Here is a 16486-nt window from a genome sequence, read left to right on the forward strand (position 1 = left end):
CATGATGGTTATCATAATAATATTACAGAGCACTCCCTCTGTGCCAAGCTCTTTGCTATGTGCCCTATATATGCATTATTTTACCAGGTTTGTTACACCACAGACCAATAAACTGGGAACGATCATCACTACTTTTCAATGAGGAATTTGAGGCTTCAAAGGTTCCATGACATGTCCAAGCTCACCCTGCAGGTGAGTGATGGAGCTGGACTCCAGCTCAGGACTGTTAAACCCCATGACCTCACACTGAAGTACACAAATATTGCTAGGTTACAGGTGTAGTCCTCTCAGATGACTAGCTACACAGACAAATATTACACTGCAGGGTTTACCACCAGGGAAAGTATTCACACTCCCCACCAGAAATTAACAGAATCTGGAGAAGTTTTCACCAAACTCTAAAGACAATCTGTGACCTGGGAAAGGGGGCTGGCACCTCTCAGTCCTTCTCTAGAAATAGACACGTCCCTTTATCTACTGGTTACATGGCTATCAGGGAACTGAATCAAATAGAGTGGGTAGGTAAAAAAAGATCAGAATGCAGTCAAGACTTGTCAGCCCAGGAAGACTAGAAATAATATGTAAAATTTGAAAATTGCCTCAAGGTGAATCAAATCCAATGACAATTTCTTAAACTCGAGATTCACTGAATTTCAGCCATCTCCAGTCTAGGAATAGCATAAGAATTAATTCTCCCAACAAGCAAATATGGAAACTTAGTTATGTTACTCATCTTTTGAATATCTCCCCATAAAATAAAACTAAAAGGCTCTGCACTCAAAGTAACTATCAGGCTGTTAAAAAAAAAAAAAAATGAGATAAGAATATACTTACCTCACCCATATGAAGCATGATAAATACTTGACTTCAATGATGATGTACTTAGCACATGACTTTCCTTAAAATAAAGGTGTCATGAATCTTCACAGAATATGATTACCTGCATTGCCTTCTGTTCAAGCTGTTCTTCCCTTATCCACGGCAACACCAAATCCATTGATTTGGAGCCTCTGCTATGCTATTACTTTAAGTTTATGTTGTGACTCTTTTTTGCCTCCCTACTGCATGCACAGACTTTTTATTGCCCATCTGCTTAAGGGAATTGGACAAACAAAGTGAGTAACATCTGTGCTTTCCTCGTCACTGACTACCTAGTTGACTTCTGAGTATAGTTTGAGGTGTTGATTATTAAACTCAAAGCTGTCTGCATTCTATTTGGTTAGGCAATCCTTCTTCCTGTGTTTTGCTCTAATAACTGAAAATAACTATCATGTCTTTTTGAACAGTTCCCATGATTGTGGGATAAATACGACTGTTTAAACTCCATACTTTGTAAGTATCCACTGTTGAGCTTTTCTTGTTTCCTCGAACCTTAAGCAGGTAATTCCTAATCAATTTTGGTATTCAAATTACCTACTGTTTTATTTTATCATAGTAAAAGTTCCAGCAACCATTACTTTTAAAATGAACTAAAATTAATTCCATTTAGGAAATTGAACAGCCCTTAAAATAACTAAAATTATTATTATGAATGTGACAATAAAAAACAAAGATTATACAATATTATAAGTGAATCAGTCTCCTTTGGGGTAGTTCTCAATTTTCACTGGAAGTCTGCAGTATATACTCTCTGGCCTTAGCTCTTTTCCAATTATGTCTTAAACTCACTCCAATCAAACTTGCATTCCTACCCTCCACTGTAACTTGTCCCAAGATCAACAATAACCAACACTTTACCAGATCATGCTCAATCCTCATTCTCCATTTACTTCATCTATCCACACATTCAGGGCTGTCGGTCATGCCTTTCTTTTCAAATATTTTGTTCATTTCTAGGACATCACTCTCTCTAAGTTCCTTTCTATTACTGGCTTTCCTTCTTAGGCCTTTTGCTCTCCCTCATTTTTGAACTGGAGTGACCTAGAGCTCATTACTCAGGTATCTTCTCTATTTGCATTCCATTCTTAAGCAATCTCATCTCATCTTATGATTTAAATGTCATTTATATGCAAACCATTCTCAAATTCATATTTCTAGCTTGGACCACTTATTGGAACCAATAAATGTCCTAAACTTAATTTGCCCCAAACCAAAATCCCTTCATTCCACTTTCAAACGTGTTTCCTCCCCCCGCCCCCCCCACACTCCCCCTCCCCCGGTCTTCTCCATCATAGTATAGTTAACTGGACATCTTTCCAGTTGTTCAAGCCAAAACCTTTTCAATCATCGTTGACTTTGCTCTTTAATTTCATGTCCTATATTCAATCCATCAATAAGTTCTGTAAACTTTATCTTCAAAACACATTTAGGACTCAGTCACTTACCTTTCTACCATTCTCCTCTGGATTGAGTAGTTTCCACCCTTCCCTCAATCCCCCTAGTTTATTTTTGCCATAGGAGCTACTGTCAAATTGTGACAGGTCATTGCCAAAAACTTGTCCCGGAAGCTTTACATCATTCTCAGAATGAAAGTCAAAGCCCCTGTTTTGATCTTTGGACTCCAATGAGTTGGCCCCCCTGTCTCTCTGGCCCCTTCAGAGAGGCCTTTCCTGACCATCATATATAAAATAATCCTACCCCCTGACCTTTGTCCTCCCCCCCACCACTTATTGCCATATGGCATATATTAATTTATTTATTGGGATGTTATTTGCCCTTCCCCCATTAGAATGGGCTCCATGGGGGGAGGGGTACTTTGCTTGGTTCACGCTGCTTTCTAAGCTTGGCCTAAGACTAGAAAGGTTGCAAACAAGTCTCACAATTTCAAACAGAATATTCAATACAAACATGGATAAACAACAATCAAAACTGACCTTTTATTATGCATTTTCTGAGATTAAAACTAGGGACATAAGAATGATATTTGGGCCACACGATAATGTAGTCACAGCTCTAAAATGCATAACCTACAACAATCGACTGTAGAAGCCAGATTCTTGCACATGCTTTGGGGCTCAGCCCAAAACCAGTTACTAAGAGGAATGATAAAAAGAAGGGGGAAAAAAGAAAAGAAAAAGCCTCTCTCTTTCACTTCAGAAACAGAGCTGAAAGCATGACACGGAAAGGATCAGATAGAGAGGGTTATAGGATTTAAAACACCACCAGCTTTTATCCCCGCCATACATCTGGAAGTCTAATTTATATTCTATAATGTCTAGTACAACACACAGTTAAACCACCTTTAACTTGGGTATTTTAGGCTCATTTGCACTGATATATTTCTCAACAAATTGTGCAGAGAAATGTATCGGTAAAAACATAAGACAGTGTAGCAAAACGTGCCCTCTCCCAAAGGACATCTGTCTCCGTACTTGTAGCAAGGCGATGATCTCTCCACACACACGAACCCAAAGTAGCTTCCTTTGCCTCCAAGTCTGGAACCTTTCCGATGCTTATATTCACAGCAGGAGCTCAGCCTGTTCACCTGCATCCCGTTCAGGAAAAAGGTGAGACTGAAGGGGAAACCATGGTGCCTTTTGGAAATAAACTGAAAGGTCTCTGCAATTAAAAAGGAAAGAAATTAGTGAAAGCAACTGATTTTGGACTAACATGTTGTAAATCACATTTTTCTATTAGATAAGTACAATTTTATGGTCTAGATCACCTTTTAACTTGCGGATACTTTTTTGTCATGAAAAAAAAATACATTCTATTATCTTAATCTATTAAAAAGTACCCCAAGCCTTTATAAAACTGATTTTTAAAAATATCAAAATAGCCCTAGCCAGTTTGGATCAGTGGATAGAGCTTCGGCCTGCAGACTGAAGGGTCCTGGGTACGATTCCGGCCAAGGGCACATGCCTGGGTTGCGGGCTCGATCCCCAGTCGGGGACATGCAGGAGTGCCGGAGTCCAACCCCAGCAGGTCCAGGGGTCCCCAAAGGTGCGGATGGAGTCGGCGAAGAAGGAAGGACACGGAGACAGTGTTCAGTTGATCAGCAGCCTAGCCAGGATCTCCAGCCAGGATCTCCAGCCAAGTTCTGGTCTGGATCTCCAGAGAGGTTCTGCTTAGGATCTCCAGCCAGGTTCTGTAGCCAGTTCTCCAGCCAGGTTCTGTAGCCATGTTCCCTTGCTAGGTTCTCCAGCCAGGTTCTGTCCAGGTTCTCCAGCCAGGTTCAGTCACCAGGTTCTAGTCAGGTTCTCTTGCCAATTTCTGTAGTCAGGTTCAGTCCAGGATCTTTTGCCATGTTCTCTCCAGCGAAGTTCTTCTGTCTCTAAGTTCTGTGTAGGTTCTGTCTTCTCTTGGTTCTGTCTTTTGAGTTCTGTGTGTAGGTTCTGTCTTCTTAGTTCTGTGTTCTAAGTTCTGTATTCTAAGTTCTGTGTCTTGCTGTCTTGTTACATCTGTATTTATACCAGTTGATTCAATCCTATCAATCTCTATTACAAAGGTTAGGGCGTTTCTTATCTTCATTCCAGGGAGTAAAGATTATGTAGCTTAAGCACGATTGTTCGTAGTTAAAGTGATTAATTACCCGCCTGGCACTTAGTTAAGAGGTTTTATTCCCTCCCTAACTTCAGGGGAAAATCCCTACCTGGGGAAACAACCTTTCTCAGAGAGGAGACCTTGGTTAAAACAAATAGTGCCAAGAAGGTGAGCAAACATATTAAGAACAATATGCCATATATGCCAGGTCCCTTGAAACAGCAAGGATGGACCGGCTCCCGGCACAGGAGGCAGCCAATCAATGATTCTCTCTCATCATTGATGTTTCTATCTTTCTCTCCCTCTTCCTTCCTCTCTGAAATCAATAAAGAAATATATTTTATAAAAAAAAGAGAAAAAATATCAAAATACCTATCATTGTATGGCACTTACTATGCCCAGGCATTATCCTGATTATCTTGAGTGTGCTATTTCTCACCAAACACATGAGGTGGGAATATTATTATCACTAGTTTCTAGATGCAGAAATGAAGGCTCAGAGAAGTTCAATAATTTACCCCAGATCATTCAGTAAGTGGGAATGTTAGCATTTGAATCTGAACATCTCTCTAGATCCCATGCCTCTATTTCACTGTTACCTACTGAAAAAGTACATGACAAAGGGCTAGTGTGAACTCAGTAATACTTTTAAATAAAAAGTGTATTTTTCATTGTGACTTGAAACATCCTAATTCATACGTATGAGGCAAACTTATTCTATCTCCAGTCCATTCTCAATTCTATCTGATTTTGAGACCCCTTTTTGCTCCGCCCAAACCACTCAAAAGTCCCACCAATAAATTAAAAGCCACTGCTTGTAATTGATCAGTTTTAATGTTTCCAAGTCTTTATAAGGCTCTTTGAAAACGTCTCACCCTAAAGTTACTAAGCCCTATATCTGAGATACCATATTCCGCAGAGCGGCTCAGAAACCTGCTACTCCTGACACTTCTACTTCCTACAAAAGAAGCCTCCCTAGGCCCTTAACTTCTACTAATAATAGACTTAAGATTTTTTTATTTTTTTTTTTGCATCTCTGCTATGTACACATTTCCTATGGTTGCATTTATTGCTATATATTAAAATATGCCTACACCAGCAGGCATAAAAGGAAAGAAATTAGTGAAAGCAACTAATTTTGGACTAACATGTTGCAAATCACATGTTGCAAACTACACCAGCAGTTCTCAAACTTCCGTATACATCAGAATCACCCAGAGAGTTTATTAAAACACAGATTGCTGGGCCTCACCTCACAGTTTCTGATTCAGTAGCGCTCAAGAATTTGCATTTCTATCAAGTTGCCAGGTGAGGCTTATGCTGTTGGTCCAGAGATCACACTTTGAGAACCTCGATCTAGATGTTTGCTGCCCTACATGTTTATGGAATCCATGAGAGCTGAAATTGGTCATAATCAACTTTGTTTCCCCCGATCCCAGGACTATGGCATAGGAGGCCCCCGATAAATATTGAGTTCTTATTTTAACCTAATTCTTTCACAGTCACCTAAAAATACTACGTTTATAGCACAGCATGCCTGTAAAAAGAAATATGAATCAGATGCTAAGTAAATCTAGCAGAGTGGAACTGCAAAGCTTTTAAAGAATTGACTTATTGAGAAAGTAATTTTTGTCATTTGTACATTAGTGTTTGTGATGTGAAATTAAACAAACTAGGAAAGAGAAAGTTGAAGGGATAGTGTCTGGAGAAACTAAGATGCAATAGATTTTAAAATCCAATTGTCTTTATGGTTTTTGGACTCCTTAGTGGTGACTAGAAAAATTTCGTTACAGAAACTTGAATGGGGCATTCATGTGATTCATGTGATTCATGACACCCTCAGTGCCCAGCCCAGGAAGAGAGTGCACCCAAGGAAGTGCTGGGAATGGGCACAGGACACCAACTTCTAGATGTGACTGCTCTGCCATTTGGTACTCGTGTGACTGGAGAGCACATCCACCTAGTATTCCATGCCTTTTTTTCTTTTTCCCCAAGCACGCTGAACAAGAATTGACACCCTCTGCCTTTATTCCCTTGTTACTTATTTTATAATTTTATATTTTAAACTTTAGCATCACTTCCCAGCCCTGACTTGATGGTTTCTACCTGGAGTCGCGGAAGGAAGATAGACCATTTCAGAATCCTCATCTATGAAATGGAGAAGGCAAGAGGAGTGGGTGAGGGAGTGAAGTGGAGGGGGTGACCCAGTCTACCCACTTCACAGAGCAGTCTTAAAGGTTATATACAGTGCAATATTGGAAAGCATTCTGTAATATTTATATAATGTGGTTATTCATTGTTTACTGAAAATGGGCAGCACTATTTAGGCACTAAGGCAGCAGTTGTCAACCTATGGGTTGCGACCCCTTTGGGGGTCGAACGACCCTTTCACAGGGGTCGCCTAAGACCATCAGAAAACACATATATAATTACATATTGTTTTTGTGATTAATCACTATGCTTTAATTATGCTCAATTTGTAACAATGAAATTGGGGGTCACCACAACATGAGGAACTGTATTAAAGGGTCGCGGCATTAGGAAGGTTGAGAACCACTGAACTAAGGAGAAACAAAAATACTGAAAAACATCAAATGTGGTCTCCTCCTTCAAGAAATTATAATTTAGCAGGAGAGACAACATTAATATATCAGACTTCTGGAATGTGGTCACCAAATCCTCTCCTCTTAAAATGGCGTCTCTGAAAATGTACCAAAGGCTTAAACTGAGCAGCAGTTATTTGTGAAAACTTACTGAACTTTTGGTAAGAAGAGTGAGATCTAAGGCATCCTTGCCTGGGGCTGCTCACATGCCTCTCACCTGCCACTATTTCATCACTGCAGTTCTAACAGGTAGGGCAGGCCATAAATAACCAGCAGCTTCAATGTCCGTGGGAGCTCACTTGATTTGGAACAGAAGGCAAAATAACCTTGGCCAGTCGCTTTTCCACTAATAGGTAGCAACCTCAGAGGCAAGCTAACATAGAAAGACAGAGGGTTTGCTAGCCTGAAACTGTAGTTCTAATTAGAGCAAGCAACAGGCCAGTGGGCTAGCTAGAAATTCAACCATGGGATATAGGTAATAAGGCAATCATAGATGCATTTGTAGGGGAGCAAAATTTGCCACCCAAAATGTGTCTCTGTGGCGTAGGGATTATTATAAGGAAACAAAAGACTCGGAAAGAAACTTTCACATTTCTCCTAACTGCCTAAAAGATGCTAGAGGATCTGCTCAATAAGGAAACTATCATCATACATAACTATAGTTTAATACAAACTAGATATAACAGACAGGGATGAAGCTCACAAGGCCCATTTGATTAAAGTTTTCTCTCTGTCCCATTGTTTCTGCATGGCCCACAAACATTTATCTACCAACAATTAATTCTTTTCATCTACCTGTGACTTCCCTTTGAAATTCCAGACATCTCCTCCATCTCTTTAGTCCAGAATGACATATACACCTTATCTTACCTTAACTATCTTTGGAATCTCTTATGTCTGTGCAGATTTCCTGAATGTATGTGTTAGATTTTATCCTGGTAATCTACCTTATGTTATTTTAATTATTTGACCAGCCCAAAGAACCAAAGAAGAGAAGGGAGAAATTGTCCCCTCCCTCACACATTCAGTAAGCTTTATACACATCCTCGGCTAGCTGGAAGTGACACGGGTTGGAGTAGGCCCAACCTATTCATACATCCCTAGCCACCTGGGAGTTTGCATCCATGAATAAAGGAAACACAAGAGAGCCTGGTGGAAAATCAGAGTTGGAACAGACCTGAAAACGGCCTGAACTTTGAATGTACTTTTGTTTGTTTGTTTTGGAATGTCAACTAACATCTCTTTATTCTTTTTTTTTTTTTTTAGTTCTTTATTGTTTAAAGTATTACATATAGTATTACATATGTCTCCTTTTTCACCCATTGACCTCTCCCCAGCCACCACCCCCACCCCCGCACATGCCCTCACCCCCCTAGTGTCTGTGTCTATTGGTTATGCTCATATGCATGAATACACGTCCTTTGGTCGATCTCTTACACCCCCCCCCCCCCCCCCCCCGCCTACACTCTTGAATCCACTATAGCAGGATGGACATTGCCCTCGAAAAATTCATGACCTCCTAGACCTCAGAATGTGAGTCGATTTGGAAACTAGGGTCTTTGCAGATAAAATTAGTGAAGGATCAAGATGAGATCACCCTGAATTTTGTCCTCATTCCAATGACCTATGTCCTTATAAGAAGAGGAAAGGCCACACACAAAAACATACAGAGAAGCATGACATGTGAAGATAGAGCAGGGATTGGAGTGACGAAGCTACAAGCCAAAGCACGCCAAGTATTGTAGGAATCACCAAAAGTTAGAAGAGACAAGGAAGGATTTTCCCCTAGAGCTTTTACTAAAATTTAGAGGGAACACGAACCTGCTAACACCTTGGTTTTAGGCTCTGGCCTCCAAAACTGTGAGAGAATACATTTCTATTGTTTTAAGCCACCAACTTAGGGGACATTTTTTACACCAGTTCAGGAAACTAATAAACCTACAAACATCTACTTGCACAAGGTGGAGACTTTACTGGCTCAAAGTTTTGAACACGGCCTTTGATAAATCACTGGATGATCACTAAACTATGAAGACACTGAGACAACCCTAAGAAACTAGCCTGAAAACTGAAAAATAGAATTTAAAAAATTATGAGTAGAGACTTCTCCAGCTGTATACCAAGGAGAGAGAAAATGAATTTCAGAGAATTGGTCCAGGTAAATTACTAACCAAACAGCAACAACAAACAGCAAGAACAATAATCTTCAAAAGAGGAATGCAAAATCCAGAAACCACAGTTGCACTAATACAGTGGTTCTCAACCTGTGGGTTGCGACCCCTTTGGCGGTTGAGCGACCCTTTCACAGGGGTTGCCTAAGACCATCCTGCATATCAGATATTTACATTACGATTCTTAACAATAGCAACATTACAGTTATGAAGTAGCAAAGAAAATAATTTTATGGTTGGGTCACAACATGAGGAACTGTATTTAAAGGGCCAGAAGTTTGAGAACCACTGCTACGTAATTTTAAATGTTCTGTTTTCATCAAGAAATCTGAAAACATGTAAAGAAACAGGAAAGTATGACCCATACTCGGGGGGGAGGGGGGGGAAGCTATCAAACCCACTCCTAGGATTTACGCAAGAGAAATGAAAACAGATGTCTATAAAAACTTGTATATTCGTAACAGCATGATTTATAAAAGTCCTAAAAGTGGAAACAATGCAAATATCCATCACCTGGAGATAGATAACTACATATTCAGTGATATAAGATCAGAGAAGCTATTGATAGATGCTACAAACAGATGACTCTCAAAAGCATTATGCTAAGTGAAAGAAGCAAAACACAAAATACTACCTATTGTATAATTTCATATATAAGAAATAACCATAAAAGGCAAATCTTCAGAGGTTGCCTGAGACTGGCTATGAAAATGGGAATTAACTGCCAATTGGCACAAGGAAGCTTTTAGAACTGATGAAGATGTCCTAAAACTGCTTTGTGTTAGATAATGGTTGCACAATGCTAGAAAATTCCCAAGAATTAGTAAATTGTACACTTAGAATGAGTGAATGTTACAGAATGTAAGTTATAACTCAATAAAGCTATTTTTTAAACAAAAAAACCCTCAATATATGATAACGGAAAAAGAGAAATAAAAAAAAAACAGTTAATATAAATCTCAGTACAATGAAATGCTTTGGTTTTAAGTATAGAATAAGAGCCGTCGCCATCAAGAGAGATGGATAACAGAGTCAACTGAGAAAGCTTCACAGCCTTATTCTGAATTTTAAAAGATGGGGAAGATTTAAATTTAAAATCCTATTTTGAATTTCAAATCCATTGTTCTATTGCAGACAAAGGAAATATCACACAAAAAGACCAGAGAATGAATTGGGGGGCAGGGGGAGTACTTCGGAATCACAAATAGTTACAACAGAATCAGTTTTGGAAATGAGAGATAATCGGGCCAAAAGGAAGAGATTATAAGAGGGTCAGAAAACAGTTACTTTGTTCTTTGTATCCACATGGACCCAGAAGGCTAAGGTTTGCCTTGTTTAACGATGCACGTGGCAAATCAAAAGGCCTGTGAAGAACTGCATTCTCCACAAGTTGTAGCAATGTTCAGTGGCTTCCTCGGTGTACATAATAAACAATCAATGTGCGGCTTGACGTCTAAAATCAAACCGCAAGACATCATGAAACTACTATGGGAATAAAAGATGCACTTGCCACACTATTAAATAATTAATTTTATTGTTATTTCTCATCCAAAAGTGAGACAAGTTAATGAATGCCACATTTTTAATGAGTTTTCTGCTCCAAGTATAACATTAAATGTTGTTGTTTTTTCCTAACAGAAATCTTCTCAAAACCTATTCACATTTCATTGAGTCTTACACAGCTTTGATTTTTAAAAAGGGCAGATTCTTTTCAGTTCAGCTAAATTGCTAAGATTGCTGAACCGCAAGTCAACTCTGAGCCACCGCACTTTTGAATTTTGAATAATTACTTTCCTGGCAATCAAGAACAAGCTGAGACAAAATTATTGTGTGGATGGGATTCAATTACTTATGTCCCCATTGCATCCTATAATTCAAGACTGTCCAATGACATAACAAAAAGACAGTCCCAGGACCAGTATGTATGCAAAATAACACGTAGCCAGGTAACACTCCCTCATAACCTTTGGCTTGGCACACTAATCACAGAGTATATATCCTCTTCCAAAAATTCATTCAGCTAAGTCTTACTGTGTTGCTGTGTTTTGTTTTGTTTTGTTTTCATTTGTATGTACCATGCTTTCCAGCAGTCAAAGAGACATTATATATGCATTTTCTTGAATAAAGAGAGTAATTTAAGACCCAGGAAGAGTTTCATTATGTTAATTCCAATTTTAGACCACAGCTAATTTTAGCAATTCTTCTAAATTAATAGTTGAAAGTTACACTTTTAAAAAATGAGTGCATGTATCTATGCCACTCTCATTATACCCACTGTATGATGAGAATGTAGGAAGCTCTTTGCTACTGAGAATAGCTAACTGGAGCTAGAGATGGTACTAATCAAAGGTCCTGCATCTAGTCAGGAGCCGCATCTGCTCTTGACCTTGCCCACAGCTGCATGTGTGACCTTGGGAAGCCTGTGCCTCCGGACTCCTCTCATTTTCCTCATCTACAAAATGGAAGGAAGGAACTCTCAAATGCTACAAAAATGAGACAAAAGTAAATTACATTTCAGCCAAGTATATAAAATGGGGGAAAATATTTCCAGCATTATTAAACATTATTTTTATAAATTATGCATATTTTTATAAAGTAAAAAATATTTTTATAAAGTAAAACATAATGTATTTTACTTGAAATTAAAATTAACATTCAAGTGTTTGCCCTTTCTGGAAAGTTTTAATATTTAATCCCTAAATATGGATTATTTCTCTTTAAGTACTTGAATTTTTTAATTTGATATCACTGTTTTCTTGATGAGGGAAAACAGAAAAGCCAAAAATAACAACTCCATGCTTGCCTCCAACTCCTCCCTTAACCCCTAAGTCTGTATCAAGATTACTCACATATAAATATTTATCTTAATTAGTGAAAATTCCATTACTTTCTATAGAGTTTCTCAAGCAAGGAAATCACAAGTAGCACAATCCTGTAACAACTCTTCCTTTTAACTGCTGTCCCACAGATTAAGTAGACAAAAACCACTTCAGTCAAATATGTGAAACTCTATATGCATATAAAAATTAGCCTATGCCACCAAAATATGTCTTCCAGGAATATCGATTATTTTAAAAGTATTTTTTAAAATATGTTTTTAATGACTTGAGAGAGAGTGGAAGGGAGAGGGAGAAAGAGAGAGAAACATGGGTTGGCTACCTGGGGATGTACCCTGACTGGGAATCCAACTGGCGATCTTTCCATACATGGGACGGCACTCAATCAAACCACATTGGCCAGAGCGGGATATTGATTATTTTAAGTTGATTTTTTTTAAGAAAGGAAACACTCAGAAAGAACCTTAGACCTTCTCCCTTCCTGCCTAAAGCAATCCAGGTAGAGGGCCTGTTCCAGAAAGGGCGCTCGCTGTCACCATGGGTCACTCCAATACAATATGAACTAGGTGTGGTCGGGAGACTCAGCAGAGCCTCAAGATCAAAGTTCCTTCTGTTCCCTTTGTCTCTGCATGGCCCAGCAAACATTTTTTAATTTGTTTACTGAACCTTTGCTTTTCCAACTCCATGTGAATTGCCTTCCTACCCTTTGCAGTCCTAGACTCCAACCCCTTCTCCTTAGAAAGGCACATACGCCTCAATTGCCCAGTATGTCTCTGGGCCCCACATTCTTATAGAAACCCCTCCACCCTCTATGTACATAACTGAATTTGGTTATTTCCCCCTGTCTGTTAATCCAGCTCACATCAATTTAATTCTTATTCCAGCTAGAACTTAAAAGTGTAGAAGAATTTTTTTTTCCTCCCCGACACTAACAGACATGGATTTATGATCAAATGAAAGTGAAAATGTATTAAATGCATTTGGCTAAATTACGCACCATGTTATTTAGGTGTGATTTCCCCTAAAGTTTATTGGGTTTGTGATTTTATCTCAACATGCTTCTCAGGAACAAATTGCCACTCTTGTATTTTTCTCTTAGAATAATGTATGACGTAGTTCACTGTGGCAAGCCAAATAATTAACTTGTAATTTGGGGACAGTTTATTTGTGCAACATTTTAATGATCATATATCTCTATCCCCCAAATTAATCTGTTACTGGGTTAAATCACTTCAAGTTCTTTCTTTCACAGTCTGTCAGAGTAATTGCTGCTCCAGTTTTAATCACAGAGCAGTAAATCCAGATTCACTTTGAGGCAGCTGTTTTATAAGTCCCTGACTATGCATAATTTCATAGAGAAATTGAAGTCATTCTGATATCAACAATAGTTTATCGATAACATTCACTTCAAGTACTTAAAAAGAATTCACATTGTATGTGTACCTTTTTCAAGTAGTCTGCCTCTGTAGACACAAAGGTTTTCTCCACCACAGTGCTGTTGATAAATTTGTATTTCATCCCGGAAGTCTGGGTAATCATAACATAAGTGCACAGTCTTCCCCAAATAGATCATTGTAATAACTGCATTACTATGCAGTGGTGTTTTATTAATCCTTCCTGAATCCTAGAATAAATAAAAAAGGGGGCTTGTTAACTACTTACCCTCTAACAGAGTGCAATGACATTGTAATATGAAGAAGTCTATTTTTAGGTATCTAGCAACAAAACCTTTATAAAACATCAATCTTCACAGAGCTCAAAAAGTGAAGCCCATTACAAAATATATCTTTCTAATAGTTATAACATACACATTTGGGCTTTGTATTTTTAATTAAATGCTAAGACTTGTACAAAATTTGTCATTTTTATTTTACGTGCATGTGTTTTACATACAACCATAATGTCAAGGATGCTAACGGGAAACTGCTCTTCGCTCTTTGAGCTGGTTCTCCAAAAAACAACAACAACAAATCAAATTAAATTTTGGTGACATAATTTTGTTCTAATTTGAACGGACTTAACAATTGCGATTGTGATTTAACAATTGGTTTTGTAATTGAGCGCTTAACACTCCAGCAAGGACACCTGAGTTTATCCCGATGCACACATTTGAATCCTCCTGTGGCCACTCGGAGGATTAACAACAATGTATGTTATGTGCCTGTGATTATCCAGTTTCACAGGAGGCATTCAATTCAATGAAAATCAACATTATTAATATTATTTTAAGTATCAAATATACCCAACAACAAAAGACCACCTCATGAAACTCATATCTGATATTCTCTGTCATTGACCAATTTAAATAATTTATAAGATAAACCAATTTAAATGCCAGAGGTTAAAAGAAGTGTCCTATTCCTTAACTTCTCCCTATAGTCTAAAGTATTTGTCACAATAGTGAATGAGCATAGTGCTTGCCTAATCTGCAAGAGGAAGATGCGGAAAGGCACTTAGAAAAAGGAAGAAGAGGAGGCAGGGAAATCGGAATGGCTCACTGAAAGACTTTAAAAGGACCTAGTTACAGTGGTTCTCAACCTTCTGGCCCTTTAAATACAGTTCCTCATGTTGTGACCCAGCCATAACATTATTTTCGTTGCTTCTTCATAACTGTAATGTTGCTACTGCTAGGAATCGTAATGTAAATATCTGGTATGCAGGAATGGGCTTAGGCGACCCCTGTGAAAGGGTCATTTGACCTCCAGAGGAGTCATGACCCACAGGTTGAGAACCGTCCTAGTAAGAATATTTCTGGCTTCTAGCATCACACCGAGGCCAAACATTACTTTTAACCTACTTCATCTTTCTAAAAATCAATTCTTAGCTAAATGAAAAATGTGAAGAGACCAACTTTTAGTGAATCGAAGGCAATTATTTGAGTTTGATTTCATTGAATTACGGATGCCTTGGAAGCATGCATTTTTAAAAAGAATAACAAAGCTGCAATAAAAATTTCTGAAGTAACTACTAAAATATTTCCATCCTCAAACCCACCCCCTTCTACCTCAGAGGACTTTTCTACTTCAATTCTATTTCTCTGAAGCAAAAACCAGAGGAAGTAAATCTGACAAATGAAATTCTATAAATAATAGTGTGAAAAGTATAGAGAGGGGCTGTGAGGTTTAAAATTTAAGCAACTTTTCTTGCCTGTGGACACACAGAACTCCCCAACAGAAAGATTTCAGGAACATCAAGAGCCATGAAGGTAAATTGAAACACCTTCCTGAGTCACAGTCAAAAGCAAAGGGATGATGGCAGGGCTGGCTCCTCGTTGCAAAATGATGCCACGTGTCCTCTTGTCTGGGCATGTGGAGCTGTGACATCCATGTGTGCAGCCCAACGCAAAACCATCAGCCTAAGGCAAATCCAGCTCCAAGCTCCCACTGGAACATTTCATAATATGACGGATAAAATAAGAGCATCCCCCTTTTGGTAAGCAACACTTTCTAGAGCGACATGGATTCGGAGGCTGCCCTGTGAGCCTCTGGTAGATGAGCGCTATATAAACACAAGTTAATAGTGGGAGTGGAGTGAAGCAAAGCCTGTCCCCTGTATACGAAATGAGAACTGGAAGGAAGAACATTTAAAATAAAACAACATAACAGCTCTTCACCCTTTTCATTTCTTCTCATTCATATTCTTTCCTCTGCTAAAATGTATTCCTGATGGCAACATCTTCTTTTTCCCTGGGTCTAGTTGCTTGATTCCTTTAAAAAATATTCCCCAATTATTGTCACCAAATATCCTTTCTGGGTTCTAATGAGAGGCCCAAATGACAGCTCATGATTAAGTACGTGTACTAGGAAACAATTGTCCCTTCCAGTTGACTAAATTGCCTCTATACTTACTGTCTTCCAAGGTTAGAATGACTGCAAACTGATGACATTTTGACAAGCTTTCATGGCCCTCTCTGCTATCCTCAAGCAAGAGTCAAAACCCTCTGTCCCTGGCTAATTTTGCTCAGTGGTTAGAGCATTGGCCTTCAGACTGAAGGATGGCAGGTTTGATTTTAGTCAAGGGCATGTACCTCAGTTGCAGCCCTGGTCAGGGTTCGTTGGGAGGCAACCAATCCATGTGTGTCTCTCACATCGACATTTCTCTCTGTATTTCTCTCCCCCTCCCTTCCACTCTCTTTAAAAATCCAATTGGGGGGGGGGGGGGGAATAATATCCTCAGGTGAGGATTAACAACAACAACAAATGTCCATAAAAATTCAGCTCCACATTAAGAAGAGCAGTGAGGCCTCATGGCCCTGAACAGTTAAGGTTATCTTTCTGACTTCCTCTTCAGTTGCTTATGACTTTCCTTCTCATTTCTTTTCTAATATCTCAGGCAATAACAATCTGTGCTGACCAACAGCAAGACTCTTGAATGGTTAAGGACTTAGCCATTATGAATTCGTAATATTTAGCATTCAATTGATAAAACAAATCCCCACTGGGGTCTCCTGTAT

General features: G+C 38.8%; 1 protein-coding gene across 1 annotated transcript in view; it reads right to left on the reverse strand.

Moving 5' to 3' along the window:
* The window catches only part of ERICH3 (glutamate rich 3), a 99895-nt gene that overhangs the window by 34243 nt on the left and 49166 nt on the right, over positions 1 to 16486 (reverse strand). Inside the window, exons 8-9 of the mRNA XM_036352773.1 lie at positions 13477 to 13657; positions 3312 to 3498 (exon numbers count right to left, since the gene is read on the reverse strand). Coding sequence (XP_036208666.1) covers positions 3312 to 3498; positions 13477 to 13657 — 368 coding nt within the window. The remainder of the gene's footprint in view (positions 1 to 3311; positions 3499 to 13476; positions 13658 to 16486) is intronic.

This window comes from Myotis myotis, unplaced genomic scaffold (genome assembly GCF_014108235.1).
Source record: "Myotis myotis isolate mMyoMyo1 unplaced genomic scaffold, mMyoMyo1.p scaffold_m19_p_2, whole genome shotgun sequence".
Classification (NCBI taxonomy): Eukaryota; Metazoa; Chordata; class Mammalia; order Chiroptera; family Vespertilionidae; genus Myotis; species Myotis myotis.